Source organism: Apis laboriosa, unplaced genomic scaffold, assembly GCF_014066325.1.
Source record: "Apis laboriosa isolate Shangri-la unplaced genomic scaffold, ASM1406632v1 scaffold45_cov149, whole genome shotgun sequence".
NCBI classification, from domain to species: domain Eukaryota; kingdom Metazoa; phylum Arthropoda; class Insecta; order Hymenoptera; family Apidae; genus Apis; species Apis laboriosa.
In genome coordinates this window covers 1,197-26,666 of record NW_025223361.1, presented here as the reverse complement: position 1 = coordinate 26,666, position 25,470 = coordinate 1,197, and the positions used below count along the sequence as shown (strand labels likewise).

Here is a 25,470-nt window from a genome sequence, read left to right as displayed (position 1 = left end):
AAGCGATTTCTTTTTCAAAAAATATTAGGATCGTCGACAGATTTCTTGGAAATATCCAAATTCTACTATTCTCTCGTCTCTTTAACTCGTCTCAACCCCTTGAAACCACTTGCGCGCTCTGCCAAGTGGAAGATCCACGTTGCCGGGGAACGAAAGATGAAATGAAATATACGATACCCAAATCCTTCTCCCCGACGGGAGACTTTATCTCCGAATCGAATCAATTCCCGTTCCAAAAGGGGATAAACTATTGAACCTTCACCCCTCTCCGGAGACCAATCCGTCGAAGGATTATCTTTCGAAGGGGGAGGAGAAGAAGGAGGAGGAGGAGAAGGAGGAGAAGGATTCTTAATTTCGCGAAATCGTCTTACCTGAGGGGCCCATGACGGCCAAAAGTTCGCCGGGTTTAACAACGCCCGAGACATCCCGGAGGAGGGATCGTTTCTCCTTGACCACCTGCAACCCCCGGAAGATTAGCTGCACCGGACGAGAATCCAGCGGGTACACCAACTGCAACGCTGAGCTTTCCACTCTGGAACAAACCAACGTCCGATTTAGAATTTCCTTTCATTTTCCCTTCTTCGAATCTTTTAATTTTAATTCGATCGATAATTGAATATTGGATTGAATTGAATTTCGAGTAAATACTGCGATTCGTGCGAATGTATATATATATATATATATATAGAATTATAAAAAGTTTAGAAAGATCGATGTTGTTATTTCGATTTGGAAAGAAAAGTTTTTTGTTTTATTTAATTAGAAATTAGGAAAGATCGTGCGATATGAGAAAGAATGATATTACCAGGGAGGAATTTGTATAAAAAATATTCGATCGTGGGAAGGGCTTCGTCTCGAAAATATTCAACGCGCCCGTAATCTCCGCATAAATCTACAATCGCGAACAATTTCGAAACTATTTAACGTATTCCAGCTGGCTGGGCAACCATCTGACAAACACTCGCCTCCATAATAACAATGACGTGCCATCGAAGTTATTTCGCGACAGCAATTAAAGACCGACACCACGAAACGGACTGAAAGATCTGGCTCGCTTTCAAATTAAATCTCCTTCCTTTCTCTCTCTTTCTCTCTCTCTCTTTCCATCGAAAAGAGCAAGAATCGAATTAATCTCTTCCATGAAAGTGTGTCGAATAATCGATTGTTGGCAAATCGTTTTACAAAATCTTTCGAAAATTTATTTAACGTATATAGAATTATCGAGTGGAATTCACTGGTTTGTTCGGATGATTTGACACGATTCCATTCGTTCCAATCGTTTAATTCTTTGCATAACGTGTGCAGTAGAACAAATTAGATTAGAAGTCAGGTACAGAGTAAGCAATCTAACGCGAGTTTAATTATTCTTCTGTTAGCTTGTTTTGAAATAGTATTAGTTTTTTTCTTTAGCTATTATTTCAATCACTAACAAATTATCGAGTAGGAATTTAATGACTCTTCTTTTCAAAATTTCATAATATTCTTATATAAATTCTTATATAAATCTATAAATATTCTTATATTTATAGAAGAGATAATCTCTTCTCTGGAAGAGGGAAAGAAAAACGTTGACAATTATCCACGAAAGAGGAGGGGGAGGAAAGAAATATATGTAAATTGTATACAGATTCTTCTTTCGATCGAAATGAAAATTCAATATCTGTCTATTCGGTTTCAATGGAAAATCACCGGCAGAGATTTCAACGAGTGTAAAAACGAGGATCATCCAGTTGTTACTCGGCAAAAAGTCTGTTTCGCAACGTGTCACGATGTTCGTCGTGGAGAAAGGCAAAGAAAGAGACGACTTAGGACGTCTATACGTCTAACAGCTGTGCCTCAGTGGATTCTTTGATAAAAAACCCTTCCAAAGTGAAATTGATTAATCTATTAACTGTTTGTAACACCATGTGGCTTGGAAATCATAAGCAGATGTATCTTTATTTTTTAAAAAAAAAAAAAAAATCGTAATCATCGATTTGGAAACACAGGAGAAGACCTATTAACAGATTTAATAAAATGGAAATGATCGTTCTATTGCATTTCACCAGTATTACATCGTACCATCGTATTTTCAACAATTACTAAATCAATTATTCAAATTATTCATCCTCCTCTCGTAAAAATTTCAACACGTAACCACTTCGATCCCTTTCACTTTCACATTTAAAAATCCATTTTACAAATCTATTCTACATTAATCGAAATTAAACATGGTATATCCTTCCCTTGTTATTAATTTCTCAATTCCTTCATCCGAGGAAATGTTTAACGAAGAAACGATCCAATTTGACGTAAACGTTTGAATCGTTGCAACGATAATTATTTCTATTCAACGACTGGCGAACGAAATTATTTCGTGACGATTTCAATTATTTTTTGGTTTCTTTTTTCTTTTTTTTTTTTTTTAAATAAAAGACGCGAGTCGATTTCGTAATCGCCAGCCACTTGTCTTCCGCCCGGAGGAGAAAAGTGGAGAGGATCGAAGAATAACGGATCGTGTTTCTCTCGATTAAAAATGATCGTACTTCGGAGGGAAGAAATTGCACGATCCTCGTATTAATCTCAATTATATTGTCAAACCTGTGCATGTCGTAATATGTTCGTATCGGGCAAAAGTTCGATTCCAATTGGAAAAGATGTCGATCGTGGAGTATAATCGACGTTTCTTTCGATTAAAGTTTCTTTTGATTGGCAGATTAAGCCATTCGATTAGTTCAATATCGTTCTTTAGATCCTTTTTTTTTTTTTTTATCGAATCGAATAAATGGGAAAAGTTGTGCGTGAAATGATTTTTGCAATAGAATGTTTTAATAATTTTTAATTGTCGACGGATGAAAGATGGTTTTAATTATTTTTAACGAATTGTACGCACAACGATTGCTATTATAAAGTGAACGTTACGGAAGAATGGATATCAAGTTTCTGTCCCTCGCGTACAATTTTTGACGAGTTTCATTCGCGTGATCGGTTTAAATTGTTTTATGATCGTTTTCGAGAAGTCAATTTATTTCTTTCATTAAAATTTCTCCGGTAAATTGAACTTCCGTTCGTGGCGGTCTCGATTGTCTCGACGACGATTCATTTCGATGCAAAATTACTTGGAAGTTGAACGGTTTCGAAGATGAGAAAGTATCGTGCACACGGTACTTGGAATCGAAACTTCTTCCTGGGGGAGAAGACCAATCGAAACTTTCCTTTCCTCCTATCTCAATCTCGATTAGACACTTTTAAAACTCTATATTATATTTAATAGAGAAAAGGATTTTTAAAAATTTTTTCAATGTTAAAACCTATCTTCAATAATAAAAAAAAAAGATACTACCAGAGAAAATAAAATTCAAAATTCAAGATATATAAATAATTTCTCGGATAAAAGAAAATCGGCTCGAAGCTGATTCCTTCTCCTCTCTCGAACGATATCTAACGAGAGAGTCCTTGTCCTTTCCGCTCGAAAATAATTTTCCAACAAAGTGCAAAAACGAAACCAGTATAACCAGGCCGAGGATCGATAGAAATCCCCCGTGAAACGGCGAGAAACGCGGCGGGGAACAGCTTTCGATCCGTTGGATCGGCTTTCAGTCGGCTCTGGGATGTTTTGCGACTCGATCAGGGACAGGAAAACGATTTCTGCAAGGCCGTTCGAAAGCTGCGCATGCGCCGCCGCGTACACTCATGGCCGTCAATTAAGGCGGACTGGGAACATCTTCACTGGCGCGAGCCCATATAAAGGCGCGCGACTTTCGAATGGGTTTTCAAGGAGAATAGGAAAGCCTGGCCTCTCTCGTAAGAGAGGGAAGTGAATCGTTCGCGAAGTGGACGAACTCATTTTGGAAACGTGGCGTTCATTTTATCATCTGTCTGGGTTAACGTATTAAGTTTTTGATCGGACGTAAAATTTATTTATAGGCGAAATGAAATAATTCGAACTTTTATAAAGAACGCTCGACTGGGGATAACTCTTAAGGGATAACTCTTTATGGAAATATTATGTAACGAGAGAGTATATGCATATTCTCTAGTCTATAAATAAAAAATATTTGAACAAAGCAATTCGACGATGGCGCCACAATTATCGCGGATAAGAGAGATAAACGAAACACGACTCTGCTCGTGATAATATATCGTGATAAATATAAACTGTTTACGAGTAACACGAGCATTTCCTAGTAAATATCGGACTACCATTCATTTTTACACCTGCACTAGATAGAATTTCAATCGCGAATTTTTCAAAGAGAAGATCTTTATTCGTGTTTCATATAAACAAAACGTCAACGACCTCGTGTATAAATATTATATATATATATTTGTATGGAATGTTTAATTAAAAACCGGTAATACGACATTAGACGTTCGATTGGAATTGTGTGTAACGTATAAAGTTACTAATTAACCGAGAAATATTACATGCTGGTGGAAAAGATTCCCTTGCATTAGTGGAATTCATTGCGTTACGAATAACCACGTGTTTAAAGGTCAAAGATTCTTCGCCGAGAAGAAACTTTGTGAATCTGTATTAAATTACGCGAAGATATTGCGAAATGTAATGCAATACGTCGCTGATACCTTTATTAAATTAGAAAAGATTTAAAAAAAGAAAAATTAGGACGATTTTTAAATATAAAAATTCACTATGTCATCCACTCTTCTTCCCTCATTATATTATCACTTCGATCCACATCGTTCGATGATTCATTCTATCCAATCTCCCACACCCTCAACAAACCCACTCATAAATTTGAATTAAATTTCCCCTCTCAAGAGAAAATACACATCCCCCTCTTTTGTCAACCAAAATTATATCCACAAATCTAATTTTATCTCAATCTATTCACATATCAAAAACTCGATTCATTACACATCCAGAAAATTCTAAATCCACCCAAAACTAAAATAATAATAATACTTGAATAATTATTCCCATACTTTATCAATCAAAAAATCTCTCTATCCAAACCAAAAATCACCAACCAACCGACGTCACTCTCTCCCTCCCTTCCTCCATTTTCAAATTCCAAAGAAAAAGGGAAGAAAATTGGACGAACCTAGAATCCGCCACCGTATCCGTTTCGCCGTATCCTGGTACCGTTGGAAAATGCACGCACGCACGCACGCACGCAGAGACGATCCACCACGCGCCGCCACGTGGTTGCCAACGTCCACGCGTTCCAAGACGATCCTCCCCCGTCGGAATCGGAAACGAACTAAAGAACGAGGAGCGGAGTGCCGGCCGCGTCGCGATACACAAAAAGCGAAGAGGGGTCGTTGGACAACCAGAGAAGTCAGATAATAAATTCCCAACATGGCAGTATCACGTCATCATCCCGGGTTCGTTGAACCTCGTCGGTCGGCGAAGCGACGAGGGGATCCTGTGAAAAGGGGGAGGGAGGGAAGAGGGGGGGGGGGGGGGAAAGGGAACGATGTCGTGTTTCGTGACACTTATCGACGCGTAACCCAGAGAGTTAAGCAAACTCTCCGAACTTTTTTTCACGAAATCCTTCGGCCTCGTCCCGACTGGGCAAAACCACCCCCTCTTCGAACCCGGAAGGGGTGGATGGACGGTAGGGTGGTTCGAGGCGATGGTGGGTATATTTTGGAAACAGAAAGGAAAGGGGGAAATGATTGGGAATGGTCGCGTTGGGATACGCGTGGAATTCAATTTGGAGCGATTAACCTCTCGGGGACAAATGGTGGTGGAGGATAAATTATTTTTAATTCTTCTTGGAAAAAGTATCGCGGATAGTTAGATAGCGGTTCGTGTTCGTAGGGAAGAAAATGTGAGGCTTTTACGAGGAAATTATTCTTTTTTTTTTTCCTTCTTTTTTTCTTTTTTTATTTAGCAGTTTGAATATGGAGTGACCTCTCGAGGACAAATTTATGATGAAGGCTCGAGGAAGTTAATTATTTTTAATTCTTCTTGGAAAAAGTGTCGTTGTGTTGTTGGACGCGTGACGGATTGATACTCGTACGTCCAACAATTTATCTTGGAATAATCAATTTTGCTCACGTGCCAATTTTCTTCCTTGAATTGTACAATTTTCAAACGAAAGCGAGTAAAGCGATTGAAAGAGGGAACAGAGGGACTAATAAAGATTAAAAAATTCTGCGGATAGAATTCTTCTACTATATAGAATCTAGTCGTAATAATTTTAAAAAGGGAGAAGAATCCAATCAATTTTTGTCAACTTATCTAAAAACTTAAAAAGATCCCTTGAAAAGATCCCAATTTTAAACTCTGCGCATTACTTACGTTCTTCGACCCATCATCCACCACCGTCCACTCCAATCAACCGCAGCCTCCCCGATCTCGATTCTCGATCCCCCCTGGATTGGGAAAAATTCGCCAATCATCGTGTCTGATCGAATCTTCACGGTACAATTAATCCCCACAATCTCGCGAACGATAATTCGGCCGATTATCGGCGTCGAGAAATTTTTAAAATTTCCAGACGCGGTTCCAGAGGCGCGCGTGGCCGATTTCTTTTGCACGGAGTCCCACGGACAATAGGTTCGTTCATTAGAGAGAGAGTAGTAGACCCGCGGGGGAATTTGGCCCCACGATGCGGCGCTCTTTCCCCCCCTCTCTCTTCCTCGCCTCCTTTTTTTTTTTTTTTTTTTTTTTCCCTCTCTTCTTTTTTTCCCCTCGATCATTTTTATAAATTCATCGGCTCAATGCCGGGTCGAGGTTTCGCGGGGTTAGGTCTCGTTGAAGGAAGTTCCACGGGTCCCTCCCCGAATTGACCCCTGTGTGCTTCTGTATCGAGAGTTCGTTGAACCCGTGCATGCAAATGGATCCGACGAATTTTTCGATGGTCCCCTGGTAAATCATTGATTACTCGGTGGTTATCGATTTATTTGTTTGCTTACGATGATAATAATGATAATAGTAATATATTTCGTCGATTAATTCTCGTGCACGTGATCCTTGAAAACGGTGGTTGGTAATATATCGATTTATTTTCTTCTATTTATAATAATTTGTAGCAATCGTTGTTTAGATTTGTAATTTCTCGTTCGTTTTTTTTTTTTTAATTTTGCGTTATTTGGATAGATAGAAAAGTTTCGACAAAATGAGAGAGGTAGAGAGAGGTGTTTAATTGGATTTGAGGAGATAATTAAAATGTGAAAACATTTTTCATCTATCTATTTTTTTGATAGAATTATTCTTTTCAAAGGGGAGACGAGAATGGTATTACAGATTTATGAAAACTAGAATTGAAAAAATTTTTTCAAATCAGATACGAAGATTGGTTGTAAATAAAATTTGAAAAAAAAAGTTTCTGCGCAAAGAAGAATTAAAGGCCAATTTAAAGTTCAATTACATATAAATATAATTAATAATCCTATCTGAGATAAAATGATTACTTCATAATCATTTTCATTCTACAAATTTCATGTCAAAAATCATCATGTTGAAAGTAACTTTAATATAATAATCGTTTTAAAATTATATAAGCAGGAAAAGAATTACGAGAATTCTTCCAAAAAAGAAAGAACCGATATTATTTCCTCGAGCATCGATCTAAGCATTCCTAAGGAAGGTACTCTCTCTCTCTCTCTCTCTCTCTTTCTCTTCATCCTCCATCATCAGCCGAAAATATCGGCACGGAACGTGACGTGGAGCGCGTGTTTCATCCGCAACGACAGACCAAACACATCGCCTCGATCGATTTTTTCGAAACTCGCGATCGGTGACGATGTCAAAGAGAAGAAGGAGGAGGAGGAGGAGGAGGAAAAATAATAGAGAGAGAAGAGGAGCGATCAAGCTTCGAGGGGCAGTCAATCACCCCAATAAAAAAGGCGAAAGCCCGCCCCGAAATTGCGCGTCGCGAGAAATGACAATTGAATTACAATCGAGGCTAATCGTTCGGCATCGATTCGAATCTTCCTTGTGACAAGGGGGATATAATAATCTTTGCCCGTTACGAAACATTTTTCTTTCCTTTTTATTATCATCACGGCACGTGTATATTGTTTTCGAATAAAAATAATCGTATTAATACAGGATTATTTATTATCGAGGAAAATTAAATTTACATCTTTTAATTTAATTCATTTTAAAGAATCTCAACTAATACAATAATAATAATTGTACATTTCGTGTATCGAGGAATATGGATGTGTGAAAATTATTTTTTCAGCGGTATATATATATACACACAGTTGTAACAAAAAATATTGCATTTAAGGTTTTTATAACGTTAAACGATACACGAGATATGGTACGCGAGATAGAGACACAATTTATCACGGTCAAAGTGGGAAGATGGAGTATTCAAATAATTTTATATTATAATACGCGTGGTTAAGATTCTTGAATAAATAATTTATGGTATTAATAATATCAGGAATAAATGGTCTTATATCGCGTTAGATGTTTCTTATCGGAAAAATCTGTTGTAAGATATAAAATACGATAGAGGAAGGTCGTAAATCATTTCTCGGTTTACAATATATAATGTGTCTTTTAACGACGTTATTTTAAATAATATAACGATATATGATACGATATCAAACGGATAATGTAACGTAATATAAAATAATAATATAATACAAAATTTAGTAAAATAGGATAATAACGATATACAATGGACGATATCGTACGGTTATCACGGGAATGTTTTTTTGAGACTATGATCAAATGCAACTTTATTTCGAAGTCTGTAATTTAGTGTACTTGTTGTTCCCTTTATATGCACAAAAATGTTCATTCTTTGTTTCTTTTCTTAACCATCGTTGCGTTATTTTCTTTACTTCTATCTTCCACTCGTAACATTAATATTTTCAAGTTAAAATTATCGTGATAGAAAATTCATTCGTGACGATGTCAAAGAGAAGAAGGAGAAGGAAAAATAATAGAGAGAGAAGAGGAGCGATCAATCTTCGAGGGGCAGTCACCCTGATAAAACAGACTAAAGCCCTTTTTTATTTTGCAATCGTTGATAAAAAATATAATCGTGCGAGGAAAAGAAAACGAATATTCTCATTTTGAAATGACGAAAGATAAAAAATCAATTATCTATCGTAAGTAGATAGATTCCAAAAACAAAAAAATGAAATTTAATAAATAGTGATAAAATGATAAAATAAAAAAAAAAAACAATCTACCATCACCATCGTAGATAAATAAATTCACAAAAAAAGATTAAATTTTTTTCAATTCGCACAATTGAAAGCCATCATCTTTAGAAGAAGAAAAAAATCGAACGAAAACAATGGAAAATACCCTCCTCGATCGCGTGAAACGCATTGTTCATAAAAATACAACGACAAATAGTTACGTCATCAGAGTGAACAGAGCGGAGGAGAAACGGTACGAAGTAGCGGTCGTGTGTTTCTGCGGGGGCAACAACACAAAAGGGAACCGAGGCTGGTCTGGCCGTTGCGTTTCGTCGTACGTTGCACGCACGTAGAAAGTTTTATCGTGTCGTTCCGGTGAACGATTTTGCCGGAACAATTTCCAGAAGTGGAACGGTCGCCTTTGTGGCTTCGATCCGGCCGATTCGCTCCGTCAAATCGGAGAAATTGCCGGCTTTGGGGCGGCGTTTCAAGAACCGGGAGAACTTTAATACGCGAAAGACAGGAATACGGCGGCCGCGCAATATATCCCCCCGTTTGCGTACGTATGTAAAAAGGGAGGGACGAGGACGCCATTGTGAAATTTCTGGTGTGCGTGAGGATTAAGTTTTTCCTCGTGGACTGTTCGGCATCTCGTTGTGTCATTGTTATGGAAATCGGCCTATTGTAACAATGCGAATGGACTATATATTTTATTAGGTTAGGTTTCAATTACGAGTATTATTGTCGTTGCGTGGGAGGGGGGGGAGGGAAGGAGGAGGAGGGATATTAAGTCGTCGTGCGTGGAATGAAAGAAAAAGAAAAAAAAAAAAAAAAATCGAACGTTTATCGCTCGTGTAATTTATGTCGTAAGATTGGAACAGTGGATCCATTATACAAGAATGTGTAATATTGATCGTTGAAAATTATTCTTATCTCGCCACACGATTAAATCCCTCCGCCAAACGCCCTCATTTTTCAAACGAGACGAGAGTTAGTTTGCTTCGTATTTATTTGTTTTTGAGAATCGTTGAATTCTAATTCTAATTATTGTTGTTAGATCTGAATTCTAAATTCTAGAAGAATTCTTATCTTTGTTGTTTATCCATTGGCCGATTCGTTATCAGGTGGACGGGCCGAAACGATCGGTTCGCTCGTGTTCTCGGAGAATCGGTTCAACGAACCCTCGAGCACGAGTCATCCCGTATCACAGAGGTTAATTGGGGTTGTAACTTTCTCCGATTTGATTTATGCCCGCGAAACATTGTCGCTCGATGCCGGCTTTCTTCTTCTTCTTCTTCTTCTTCTTCTTCTTTTTCCACCACCGACAGTTTTCCACGCCTTGGACGAGATCGATTATTCATCGAGGAGGGAAAAATCGGGTGTTGGAACAGAATTGACAGAGATCGATTCGATCGCGCTATTGTTTCCGCAATTGTTTTCTCCCTTCGAATGAATTTTTTAATGCAAACCAAGATATTTTGAACGAGGAAGAGAGTGGAACGCGATAAAATTTTTTTATTTTAAGAATATTATCATCGTTGAATTTTAAGAGAAGAGATTTTAACGTCGAGGTTGATGAAATTTTGACGTGGAAGGAAAAGTGAAATGATGGTAAAAAATAATTTTTACTATTGTATATACGAGATTTTGTCTCTCGTTTTAAATAATTTACATTCTGAAACTCGAGGATTTGGTGATGATGAATTTGCAAAAGGGTTTATTGTCGAGGGGTTGAAGAAAGGATTAAAGAAAAAAGGATTATGTGGAAAATAATTCAAGAATTTGTGCATAATTGGTGTTAAGAATACTAAAGCCAATTTGATCCTCTTAAATATTCCTTTTTTGTATTTAACATTGGGTCGATTCAAGAATCTTAGTATAATTAATGGTAAAGAAGATTAAAATCCATTTCATCCCCCTTACTTTTGTATCTTATCAAATCTATATTAAGTATCATTGTAATTTCGACCACGAGAAACAATCAAATTTTATATTTATTCAAAAAGTCAAGTGTATTAATATTATCAATTTTTTTCAATGGATTATTTTTTAATTAATTTGCATTCATAAATGCAAAGTTATTTACTCTTTATAATGGTCTAAATACGTATATTACACGGACCATATGATGGATCAATGTTATAAATTGTACTTCAAATCTACAATTGGACAACAGTGTGTCTTGTGACATCACGATTCAGGGTTCAATTACGCCTCAAGGTTGCTCCTCTCGTGTGCCTTCGTTGGCCTATTTTTACACGCCATGGAAATTTTCAAAAGTTTATTGAAGCACGTGTGAAGATCGGGAACAAGGAATGTACGAACGATAATATATTTCATCTTACTCTTAATATTTATCTTTTTCATAAAAAGAAGATCAAATAAATTCCAAGTAAATTGATATTAATTTAAAATTTTTTAAAATTCAAATAAAGAAATAGTCATTTTTTTCAATATCGTTCGTTGAAAATCAAACAAATAATAATTTTAAACAATGAGTAATTTTTTTTTTTTTTGTTCTAAATTGATATTTCATCTTGCTCCAATTCTCCAATAAAAATTTGTTGTTCTACTTTCAAAAACGTCCATTATACTACTACTATAAAAAAAGAAAAAAAAAAAAAAAGTAAAAAAAGAAGCAAAGAGTTTAAAGCTCACACGTCGTAAAACGGTATCTTCTTTCTCTCTTCCACGCCCTACAACGTGGCAAATAGTGGGAGGGAGATCTCGCCTCGTGATGGCCTTGAGCGGCCATCGATTTCACGCGAGCTATAAATCGCGTCTAGCTCCATTTTTCTAACGAACGATCTGGCTTATATTCGCGTTGCGCGCCAGCTGGTTTACAGCTGGAACGTGGACAATGTTGCCCTGTTTGGCCGTGTTAGATGATCGATCCGCTGGTGCTCGGTTCATAAATTTCCTCGGCGATATGCAAATTTTCAGCCGATACCGAACAGTCGGATCAAACGGTGGCTTTCTCGCTCCGGTATGAATAATTATGCCGCGGCCTTTCAAGAGCGGCGTCTCGTTCGACAGAAGCCGGAATCGTAACGATCCTTCCAACATACACGGATCGTAAATTTGCAATACCGATATGCAAATGGTCGAAGCGCGTGCTTATCGTCTCGGCCGACTAACCGTATCACAATCGCGTAATTGTCGGTAAATTGAGTTATCAGCGGCTCGTTTCAACGGCTGTTCATTCCACGGTTACCCTTACTGTAATTTTACCGGTTTCATGATTTCGTTTCAGAGGAGAGCGACGTATTATGAAACGAGTCGTTTGTTAATTATTGTCGCTTTTACGATACGAGCGTAAAAGCGTGGTTTTATTCGTGGGATGTTGGAATGTTGGATGAAATAATGGTAATTAAATTTTAGAGTTAATTTAAAGAATTAAAATTTTGCCCGAACTATGAACGATGGGTTATGTTATAATGAGATATTTAAATTTATTCTATAGATCTTTTTGATTTGAACGGAATCTGAAGGTTTGAATTACGTTCCACGATTACGTGACATTTATTCTGTTTTGTATTTAATTATTTATTTTTCTTCGGTTAATAAGGATGATAATAATTGCGTTATTATAGTTATAATTCGATTCAAAATTGAATATTAATTTTTTAAAAGAGAAATTTTCCAATTTTCTAAGAAGAAAGAATCGAAGATTTTTCTTTATATTAAATTTTCTTTTACATTGTATTTCACTATACTTTTAATATCGTTATTTTATTAATGATGATGTATGAAAATGTTATCTAATAAAAATAATTAGCAGATAAAATAGGAAGATAAACTGGGAAAGAATTCATGACTCATTCCAGTAGTTGTTCTTGAGTAAATATGTAGATTAATGTAGATAATATGTAGGTTAAATAGCCTCGAGTATGGTGATTTGATCGTGTAACAAATTATGTATCTATCGACATTTGTATCACTATGTAAAAAAAGTGGCAAAAAATTTTATTTTTCTTTTTTTTCTTTTCTTTTTTTTTTTTTTTTCTAATGGCTCACTGCAAATGCGTGTTGTCGAAGAACTTTTTTTTGCTAAATAATGATAAAATCGGTTGATTTTGCATATTATATTGCGTTGCGTCTTGAATACGCAAATTACTAGTTTGAGCGAAAGAACTAGACTTCCAAGGCGAGAAAGTCAGCGACAAATCATCTCTCTTCTCGACTTTTGACTATTTTCTTATCTACATTTGATTGATCGATGCATAAACCTACTTCCTAGTTAATCCTCCAAAATTGCACTTCCTCCACATCAGGAAATCGTAAAATGGGAGACTTCAAAGAACTAAACTATCAATTCTCTGCCAACACGTGTGAAGAAAGACGAACTTTGAAGATTCTAGAAGAGTATGATAAATATTAAGATCTAGGGAAATTTTCAATAATTGACGATTCTTGCATTATGAAAAATACTATAATTTTTAGTTATTTTTCACGTTATCACAATTTATACCTTTCTTCTGAATCTATATCTTACTTAATATTTAAAAATTACAAATTTATTATATAAAAATTTATTTATTAAAAATCATCAATCATTGAACGTGTTAATTTCCATTGGTCGATGATGATTGGTCGACAATGCTAGTTTAAAAAGTTAGGGTGAGAATCGCTGTAGGCAAAACAGTGACAGCGGAGGTTGATATCGGTCGGTAAATCGAGCTATCGAGCACATTTCGATTTTTTCGCCTAGCTGGAAAGCGTCCATGGACCGTGCAAGCTATCTTCGCGGGTATCTTTTGCCTGGAAAGTGGGACGCCGCTGCGTCCACCTCTTTTATCTCTCTTTCTCTTTCTCTCTTTCTCTCTCTCTCTCTCTCTCTCCTCCTTTTTCTTCTTCTTTTTCACTTAACCTCCCTCTCCATTTTGCAGGACGTTTTATCACTTTGCTATCGCGCGTAGCTCGCAATAAGTAGCGTAGTAGAAAGTACGAGCGTTTGGTGGTTGTATTTTAGCTTTCACGATCAGATAGCCGGGGCCAGTGTACGCATGCGTGCCGCCATTTTATTATCGCGCTTTTGCTTTCCCGCCTTTCTTTCTTTTTCTCCCTTTATTTTTCCCTGTTTCTCGAGCGTGACGATTTTTAAACCGGAAAAAACGAGTCGATTTGAATTCACTTCTGTGAATAGTGATTATTCGTTAGAATATTGTCTTTCTTAGATAAAATATCGTATTTGGCATCTGTTTTTGGTTTTCAATATATGATGATGAGAATATTTAATGTCCCGTTTGTATAATTTATTTGTCCCATTAAAAAAAAGATGATAAAATTTTTCTTATAACTCATAGAAAGTTGAAAGAATATTTTAATTAATGTATTTAATGGAATCTAAAATAGTATTTAATATTCAGATTTAAAGATAAATTATGTATAACTTTCATTAGTGTTCTATCTTGCTAATGCTTTTTATCTTAATCATCTATTTGGTGATCACTCGAATTAGATTTGAGTTTTTGATCGATTAATTTTATAATATATGTAGTTTTAATTTACTTCTATACTAAAGGAAGTAAAGTAATACGGTTCGTATAGAATTTTATTTATCTTTCACGCTCCATACAAATATGGAGTTTCATGATTCTTATCAAATATTTTTTATTTTCTATCTCTCTCTACGTCTTTCATTTTCTCGGGGGAAAAAAAATAGAGAAAATTAGGATAATTTTACAGGAAATTTTCGTAGTAGTTTACAGAGTAACAAAATTCTATCGTGCTCGCAAAAAAAAAAATCTCCCTACGACGAAAGGCGGCTGCAGGAAACCCGTTTCGTTCGCTGCACCCAAAACGAGGTTATCTCGGTTCTCACCGAGCCGCGCGTGCACCACGCGTGTAATTTCGATATTCTGCACAATTTCTGCCGTGTCGACATCGGCCACGACCCTTCTTATCCCTTCTCATCTCTCCTTTTTCTCTTTCTCTCTCTCTCTCCCCTCCCTCCGTAAGCCGCGTACCGTTGCAACAGTAACCGAGAAGAGAATTCTGTTTTCGACGTTTCGAATGAAAACGCGCCAACTATCTTTCGAGAAAATATAATCATTGTAATTTTCTCATTTCGTTTCATTCATTGACGACGAGAAAGGTAGATGTTAAATTAATAAATATATATTGAAACTTGTTAAATCGATATTATTGTATCGTCATTTCATAAATTTTTCCAAATTTGTAAACTCTAAATACGCGAGATATTGGATTTTTAAACCTCTTCTCGAGGTTTCAAATGACACTTTAAACGGCAATAGACGGGAAACAAAAACTGTTCCTCTCGTGGGGGAAAATCGATAGTTCTCGAGTGTTAATCGTTATTTTGAAAAGAAAAAGTTTTCTCTCTCTCTCTCTCTCTTTCTCTTGAAAATGTTTTTCTCTCAAACATTTCTCGCTTTTACGATTCGTTGGCTTTAACTGCCATTAATCGAGAGAGTATACAAGATTGTTTCTAAATTCGACAAGCTTGAAATAAAATTGCAAAGCGCGTCAACTTTGTAACGTTTACGAGTTTTTTTCTCTTGTTAAAAAACGAGGATCAACAGACGATTTCGACAAAGGAAATTGTGGAATTTTTTTTTTTTTTTTGTTTTTATGGAAATATAAAACCGTAGAAAGCATTGGTTTAATCAACCATCGTCTATCAAATTTCCTTTTTTGATAAAATAAGATAATATTTTAAAAAAGAGATACGAAATATTCAACGAGCACGAGAACATCTATTGATTTGTTATTTATTGAGAGAGAAACGAATATAAAATTATAAATACAGCATTGGACAAGACAGATCTCTCACAGAAAAAAATTTGCGAAATATCCTTGACTCCCAACACCAATACCATTATATCAATTTCACGGTATAATTTCAGATAAAAATTTCCATTTAAAAGTTAAAAATTACGAATTCAAAGAAAGATATTTTTTTTCAAAGAAAGAAATCTCGTATTATTTAAAAAACGTTATAACAACAATTTTTAGTCAAATCGAAATAAAATATTATTCTAATTTACGAGCAATTTGCAGACAAAAGAGGGAAGGAAGATAGAGTGGGAAACGAGACATGTCCGGTTAAAAGGATCACAAAGAGAAAAAATCGAGTGCAGTGCACTCAAGTGAAGGAGAAAAAAAAAAAAAAAAAAAAAAAGAGAGAAGAGAAAAATGTTTCTGGCGCACTGAGAAGAAAAACAGGGACGAACGAGACAAAGCGTCGTAATTTTTCGGCAACAGCTCGCGAATATACGAGCTTTGCTGATTCTTTCATGATTTTTCTCGCTATCATGATCCGTCGATCGCGATCGAGTACGTGCAAGCTAGCGATAGCTTCGAAAAACGAAAAGATTTTTGAGCAATTTTTTTCAAGCCACGAATAAAGATTAATTTTGAAAGTGTATTTTCTAAGTAATTTTTTTTTTTTTTTTTTGGAATTGTACAGGAATTATGGAGAGTTTTGAAATTTTTTTTCTTTTAATTCAAATGAAAAATTTGGAAACGTGTATTAACATGTATTTGTTCAATTGCGTTATTGAGAAGGAACAAGTTTGAAAAAATATAAGTAAGAAAAGAAATTCATTCGGAAATATGTATGGAAGATAGTGGAGAAAATTGGTTTCGCATTTTTATAGTATACAGAAATATGGGTCACGAAGAAAGAAGATAGATTGAGAGAGAATTTTATGACGTTGAGGAAAATAAGTGAAATAAAACGATATTGATATAGTTATTTGTTGAGGATTTCATCTTGTTTTTGCATCTTTTTTCCCTTTCTCTTCTTCAAGAGTTTAATTGGAAATAAAGTTTTAGAGTGTGAAATATGAAAAAAAAAAAAAGAAAAAAAAAAGGTAATATAGCCTAGTTTCCAGTTTTTGTAATTTAAAAATAAAAAAAATGAAGGAATGAATAAAGCAAAAGATGATATAACCTAGTTTCCAGTTTTTGCAATTGAAGAATAAAAAAAAGAGACAAGAAATTAAGTGGCCCATTACATTTTTTTTCAATATTTAATAAATAAATTCTTTCGTTTAATTTATTTTTTCTTTAATCCAAAAACTATTTTAATCCTTGCTCTAATATTCCAAAATCTCCGGATATTAAAAGAAAAAACTTTTGTATAAAATCATTTTTATATCATTTTCCTTATCCTCTACAAACCTCTACAAACATTAAAAAATAAATATTCCAAAATTTTCAAAAAAAGAAAAAAAATACACAGGATTTCACAATATATTCCCCCAACTGTTCCAAAATCTCCACTTAAATACTACTACGTTCAAATTCCTCCTCCCCCTCAAAAAAAAAAAAAAAAAAAAAAGAAACGCGATACGATAAAATCACTTTGACAATAATTTTCCTTACCTATAACTAAAGAACAAGTATTCCAAAATTTCCAATTGCATAACATCCCCGATTGTGTTACAACTCACTGGAACCAAAGCACCACGTAGTCTCTCCGTAGGATCGGTCGAAAAGTTCGAAGCGGGAGGATCGTGTGCACCCATCGCTAGTGCAACGCACGGAGGAGATGGTTGGGTGCAACGAGCGAGCGCAAGTATGTACGTATGTGTGTGTATATACGTGTGTGTTGTACGTGTGCACGCGCGCGCCGACTGGGTAGGTGCACCGCCACGGAGGAGAGTAAACGCAATAACTGTATCTCTGGTCCAGGGGGTCACTGTTCCACGACGAGTCCGCTCGACTGTTCTCGGCTTCTTGCCTTATACACGGTGTCCTCGAAGCATCGTGCGCTACGGGGGGGAAAAGAGCGCGGGGAACCCGGTTTTTTTTCAGTTTCAACGCGAAAAAATAATGGAAGGACGATGATTTTAATCGTTGATTGGTTTTGTTATTTTCCTTTTTTTTATATTTGATCAGTGGATAAAATTTAATTGAGTTTTAAAATTTTGTTTTATAGTGATACTTGCGTTTCTTGCGTTTTTTTTTTTTAATTTATTTGACGGTCATATCAGAAGTGTGAAATTTTATTTATAGATCTTATTATCTTCTATTTCTTTTTTTCTCTCTCTCTCTCTCTCTCAATAAGAGGACTAATGTTTGATTTGCATTTTTAAAAATTTCGTCGTTTAAAAATATATTTGTAATAAAGAAGATGGATCGTAATTTGCTGATACCGAGTGAGAAAAAGTATTTATCGTACATGTAGAAACGTGTTTAAAAATATAAACAGGCTTGGAAAACAAATAACATTACGGCATAAATGTATGTATGTTATTGTTAGAGATATCTTGAATAAAGGTTGACGTAATTTCTCACGTTAAATCGTGAAATAGAATAATATTAAATCGTCCAAACCTCGGTCGTAACAATATCGCAAGAAAGAAAAAATTTCGTGCCTCTAAATATCACAAAGTTATAATTTCTCTGGAAATACTTTCGCGATAGTGGGAGACGAGAGATTCTTCTCTTAAATTTTTTTCCGCGCTTTCAAGCATTTCCAAGTATCCTATTACTGGGATATGCCCAGAGAAACGTTTCTTCGATCGAAGATCACGTTTCAAGATTCGTTTCTTTAATTTCCTCGAATCTTCAAGCTTTTTGAAACTTTAACCTATTACATCGAATGTGGAAAAACAAATCTCGAATATATATAGAGATTTTGAGCTATCATATATCATATATCATATATCATCTTCTTCGATTTACAATCCTCACTATTCCCTTTCTTCTTTTTCCTTTAGAATTTTTTAAATATTTTCTGGAAGACTTTATAAAATTTATACATTTCGTTTCGACTCAATATTTCCGAAACACACTCGATACATCTCTGGGAGAAATTTTCCTCCGATAAATAAATAAATTCCACTCTCCGCTCCGCGGAGAAATCCTTCGAGTGTGCACCGTTATTTTTCCACGGGTTGAACGAGAGGATCCGTGCTCGTTCCGGATCGATACCCGTTTGCCCCAGTTCGGCCACCCTTGCTTCTCGAAAAGTGAAAACAATCAGATGTCCACATGTCCCTGGCCACGTCGTTTCCCTTTCACTTCTTACCACCGGACCCGCGCCACCCTTAGCAAGAGCGCACCCTTTCCCTTTCGCTTTCCCTGTCCGGTTTTCCGCCACAATGAACCGACACCTACTAGAAAAGGGCCTGGACGCAATGTTTATTCGTTATTTTTTTTTTTTTAACGTGTTCCATCTTGAAATTGTCTAACAGTTGATTAATTACTTTTTCCTCCATACATGAAATTAAATTATTGTCAACAAATTTTAATAACAACAATATTCATTGTGTATGATGAAATATTAATATCACGTTTAATATTATTTTTCTCGATTTGTAATTAGAATTACTTATTAGAGGGAAAAGCAATGTTAGATCCATAAGCATAATTTTAAAGATAAATTGATCGAAGAATAAAAAGGAACATCGAATCCTTCTCACGAACGATGCACAACAATGCTATAAGATATCATCTTCTTCGATTCACAATCCTCACTTTCTATTCCCTTTCTTCTTTTTCCTTCGATGCATAGAATTATCAATTTTTTATAAATATTTTCTGGAAGACTTTATAAAATTTATACATTTCGACTCAACATTTCCAAAAACACGATACATCTCTACAGCTACAAGATTAATAGATGGAGATTGTAATTAAATGAATAAAACGAAAAGGAAAGGGGGAAGAGAGAAGTTTTTTTACAGAATTTTCTCCGTTCTTTTTCCAATCGATTTAGCAAAATTGATCCGGTCGCGCGTGAATTCGCGCGAGCGCGCTGCTCCTCCACACCCCGTTTTCCAACCCCCGTCCGAAGGGTCCGTCCACAACCACACCACCCTCTCCCCCGTTTTTCTTCTTCCTCGTTTTTTTTTCGCGCGTGCTTCCCCACGGTTTACCCGGAATAATGACCCAATAACACAGCTGACCGGGATTTACGTTCACAGCCCGTGAACTGGATCCGCAAGGCGAGCGTGTTAACGAGTTGCCGGGAACAATGGGATACACGGAGAGAAATCGGCCGCAAAAATTCCCGTTTGAATATTCCGCCGGGCTTGGAGTAATAGTAATAAATTTTTATGAATTGTATTTTGGGGGAGGATGCGAAATAAGGAGGATGGGATAGGTTGAAAGTAGCGGGTATAGTATCGATTTTGGAGCAATGATTATTCGATTTTGAGAATCGTGTTAACGATTCTTCGGTTGAAATAAATATTTCGTCCGTTGTGAATTTCTCGAAATTTTAACATTTGTTATACGATATTATTCATTTCCTTATTATAATAACAAATAATCGAATAATCTCATTCGCCACATTTTCGAATAAATATCTTCCGATGGGATATACATATCGATGTACATATATATGTATAACTACATAACACAATATGTAAATAAATAATCAAAATAAATACCTCTACTACGCTTGTTCGATTTCTCAGAACGAGAAACGAAAATAAATAAACGAAGCTAAGCGTATCGACAGGTAAATAGCTCTCGTTTACCAAACACGACAATCGTCGCGCACACCTCGATCCTTTCCAATTCCCTTGGACAAACGGAATATTTAACGTATAACATATCATCATCATCATCATTGTGCGCGCAATCTGCCCACGAGCCTGAGAGCGTCATCGTTCCTGAGACATTTTCCCGAGAAAACCTNGAGAGAGAGAGAGAGAGAGAGAGAGAGAGAGAGAGAGGGAGCGACGATGGTGAAAAATCGGATGGAACGCGGACACGATTGGGAAATGGGCGGCAAACATCATCGGTAAACGTGGTGACGCCATTGATCGAGCGGTGGTATTATGGTAATCTCGGCGTTGCAAAAGAGAACGGGCAACGTCGCTTCGAAGGGGACAGCACCCGATTTGTCCATGGGCGCCTTTTCACCCGCCGTCGGGAAATTCGATTTTTGCATAAACACGTGGGTTCCGCTGGCGCGTGGGCGGATCAGACCGACGTGGGCGATCGCAGCGCGATTACGGTGTTCGATGATGCGTCATCCTCCTCGACACGCTCGATCCCCTTTCGAACGCGGAATTCGGACCTACTACTGTTCCGGGAAACAAGTAGTGTTTTTGCGCTCTTCAGGAGGAGGAGAGTTTCGAGATAGATTTTTTCGATCATTTTTCTTGCCACGTTTTAGAGAAATGTGGAATCCCGAAGGGGAGAGTGTTTTGGACACTTTTGAAACTTTGGAATCGAGTTGGAACGAATTTTTGCTTTCTTTGACGGTTTCTAGAAAATTGGATGTTGCGCAAGAGGTAAAAAAAGGAGTTCTCTGTAGGTTTTTCAAATTGAAAATTTGATACTTCTTTTCTTGATGTTTCAAGAAGATATCGTGAAAACATATTTTCATCGCGATTCAATTCTAATTATTCATTTGGAATATTCGTTTTGAAGAAACAATAATCTTTCAGATATATCCTTCACATTTATTTACGTGTTCGTGAAAAATCATCAAAATTTCCCTAATCGAAGGGGATGTTATTTTTCACTCTCCCTTCGTCTTTCTTCTTCTGCAATAACAATCACGCTGAACAACTCGATAACGCGTTATCACCGCCCAAAGCGAGCCACAAATCAAACAACAAAGCTTTTGCCCGCCAAGTATTCTTAGCTTCTCGATAAAAAAAAAAAAAGAAAAAAGAAGAGAAATGTGGAGTTACGAGAGTGTCGTTGCAAATAAATCGCAACAACGAGACTCGTATTTTTTCGCTGTAACGCTGTTTTTTCACTTCTTCTTCTTCTTCTTCTTCTTCTTCTAAAGGGTGATAACAACTAACCCGTGTATCGCTTCTGCTCGAAAGAACGATACGAGGGAAAGAAAAAAAAAAAAAGAAGAAGAGCATTCTTCTGTATTTTCTTTCCTCGACAATTTTTTTTTTTCTTTTTTCTTTGCATCGAGTTCCATTTTAAGACTTTTTTTACGGAATGGAATGGAATGGAATGGAAGATTAATGGAGAACGACAACGTATCGATCCGCGCGATGATTGATGATGGCGAAATTAATTAGATTAAATGAAATCGAGGTACAAAGAGGGATTAAAGAGTGTAAAAAACAAGGGTGATAAAACGATACCATTTTTTCCAATAAAGATCCTTCGATACAACTTAATTCTCGATTGACAGTTACATCATGAATAATCTCTTCCTTATCGTTACACTAATTTCAATTTCGATTTTTATATAAGTATAAGTATATACGATGGAATCTTAAACATTATTTTCTCGCCAATTCCTCGATCCTTGACTCTTACGAACAAAAAATAAAGAAACCAAACGATTCAAAGATAAGGCCAACACGATCAAACTAATCCCCTCTCTTTCCTAACCCTTCATCTTCTCCAAAAATCCCCGAATCATTGAAAACAATCCTCTCTAGAAGAAGAAGAAGAAAAAGAAGAAGAAATCGAAGTGAACGATTTTAAAACGAAACGAAATAATTATCCCATCATTCGACACGATGCAACCACAAACGCACAAACACTTGTGAACACAATCGCGTGCGTGTAAGTCGGACGTTGAGTGATGATATCAAGTATATATACGACTGTGTGTCACGGGTCATCGGCCCTCGGATATTCTTGGCAATTCTCTCTCTCTCTCTCTCTTTGCCTGCCTCCCTCCCTCCCTTTCTCTAACTCTCCTTTTATTTTATTTTTCCCTCGGTCTTCGACGACCCCAGCAGCCCAAGAGAGGCGAGATCCTCGATATCTCGCATCTCTCTCCCTCCACACCGAGACTTCTTCCTCCTCCTCCTCGCCACCCTCTCTCGATCGCCTTCCAATAATTCGATCGAAGGGACATCCTGCCCTTCCGGACGCGGCTAACGAGAAAAATCATGGAGAGGGAGGAGGAGGAGGAGGAGAATCGATCCTTTCCTGTCGCTCTCTTTTCTCTCCAAGATTCTTCAATTGGAACGTTGTCAGGGGAGTGTAAATACGTTTCGAAGGGTAAGGAGAGAGAGAAAGAGAAAGAGAGAGAAGTGTTTTTATTTTGTGGATTATTTTCGAGTTAATTGAAATTAATTTCTTTCCAATTGTTTCATTTCATTCACTTTAATTACCCTCGTTCGAGGGTAAGGATTTTCTACTGTCGAGTTACTTTTTCACTCGTGAAAAATATTTTGGAAAGCGAATTTCTAAAGAATTTTATTCTCGAATGTATTTATTCGTTAAATTAAGGAATGGAATATGATGGGATATTTGGTAACATGGAGGGGTTGGAGATTAGTGAGTTTATACAGGATAGGGATTTTTAGGGATTTTTGTGAATGAACTTTAATTTTTTATCGCTTTTCAAGATTTTTAATGTTTTATTTCTTATGAAGTTGGTTAATGAGATACAGAATAGGATGGAACAGAATATGAAACTATGAAATTAAATGAAAATTGGTTTTGAGATGCTGTGAAGATTCTTACTCTGCCCGGTGATTTCTTTTTCCAAGTATTTTTAATTTTAAATAAGTTTAAATATATCGTAATTTTACAAAATGAAAAATATAAAAAATTGAAACTTTGCACCATCTCGAATATTAATTTTTCGAAAATTTCAAACTTCTTGTTACCAATCCAAAATGAAAAGGGTTGAAAATGGTATTACCTGTCCAAAATAAGCACAGGAGAACAACGAAGGAGGGTATGCTCGGGGGAAGAATGAATTCGATGTTACGCGTTTCTTACCTGTAACAAAAAAAGAGAAGAGAAGAGAAATTATAAAATGTAAAGAAAGAATTGTTGTTTGTGCGAGACAAAAAAATGGGTGTTTCAAGTTCAAAGTTAGTGGATTCTACGAAGCGAGGAATGCTGCAAATACGAATAAAACTCGATACGATAAAAGCTATAAATAGAACGAGAACGATATAAAGCTTATTCTAATCTTTTTTTTTTCTTTCTTTCTTTTTCTCGCTGATATTTTTCTTCTCCACCGAGATTCTTCCACTCCAAGATCCGATCGAAAATTTTTTCAAACAAAAATTCAAATTCATTCCAACGTTTTACTCCTATAATTAAAATCGAGATCGTGTCGATTAAATTTCGAATATTTATTTTAAATAATAAAATAACAAAAGCGTAAAGTACATAAATAACACAAATGTATATTCGAAAAGAAATAATAATTCTATAATTTGTTTAGAGAAATTTATGTTTGAAGAAAATACGTGAAATTATTGCCATTTATTCGTTTTTAATGGAATGGACAAGAAATTTTTGCAAATTCGCAATCCGTTTCCTGATGTAAGAAACGAAAGGCACGATGATAAAAGAGAGGAAAAGGGATGATAGCCGAGAACGTCGAAGATTCATCACGTGAAATAACCGAGAAAAACAGAAACGAGAGGCATTAGTTATTCCGGACAACGAGCGGCCATTAAAATCGCAACGCGTTCGAGTAGCTTCATCATCGTCATCGTGATAGATTATGGGCAAAGAATCACTGTGTTCGCCGTTGAAAACTAAAACCTGTCGTTTACACGCTTCGTTTCAGGTACGTGGAAAAATAGAGTATTAAAAAAAAAAAAAAAAAGAAAAAAAAATTAAAAATGTCGAATTTTTGTAGACATTGTGCATAAAATCATCTATCATTCATTAGAACGATTACAAAATAGGACGATAATATTATTCTTATTAATTTATGTATAATATATAGGGTCTATTCTATTTGGATGTTTAATTATAAATAAATAGGATAGAATAGAAAAAATAAAATTGATATTTAAGATAACAATAGTAGTAAATAAATATTGGTATAATTTTCTTTAGATAAGTGTATAAATATATTAAAGGGTATGAACAATCTGTGATGGTTGTCGCGTTTTCCGTAGTTTTATTCTACTAGCTTTCTATGTCGGTCGAAATATGCTTGACACTTGTTACTAGCTTTTCTTTTTCTATTAGAAATTCTTTTTTTTTCTTTTGCTATCATTAAAAGATCTTTGTTAAATATTTTATGGTACAGAATTTTACCATTTAAAATTTATTTGTATTTTTATAATTAAAATATTTAAAGTGTTTTGCTTCTAAAATTATAGGCAATAATTTATAATTTCATTGTTAAAATTACATGTAATTTTTTTGATCACTAAAAAAAAAAAGATAAATTTTGTTACAATTCCAATTTTGTGGTAGTTCTGATCATTTTCAAGCATTAAAACAGTTAAATTCGGATATCTATAGTTTCGAGCAAGAGTAAAAAAATTCTTATATATACAAAATTGTTTTTTTTTATTAAATTTTATATACAAATATTTATATTTTTATATAATATATATAACTTACATATCTTTTTATATTTTCAGATATCGTGTATGAGTTTTATATACATATATATATACACATAATAAAATTTTATCAAAATATTATATCAAGGCAATATTACACGTGACCTTATTCCTTGTTTCGATAGAATTAAAAAAGGATTTTAAAATGTTCAGTTGGAAAAAATAAGCG

General features: G+C 35.6%; 1 protein-coding gene across 2 annotated transcripts in view; it reads right to left on the bottom strand.

The window, feature by feature from the left end:
• The window catches only part of LOC122716455 (ABC transporter G family member 14), a 45,761-nt gene extending 22,056 nt beyond the window's left edge, over positions 1 to 23,705 (bottom strand). For both annotated transcript variants that reach the window (XM_043939541.1, XM_043939542.1), the window contains exons 1-2: positions 23,624 to 23,705; positions 372 to 532 (exon numbers count right to left, since the gene is read on the bottom strand). In XM_043939541.1, coding sequence (XP_043795476.1) covers positions 372 to 384 — 13 coding nt within the window. In that variant the 5' untranslated portion in view covers positions 385 to 532; positions 23,624 to 23,705. The remainder of the gene's footprint in view (positions 1 to 371; positions 533 to 23,623) is intronic.
• Between the last annotated feature and the right edge of the window lie 1,765 nt (positions 23,706 to 25,470).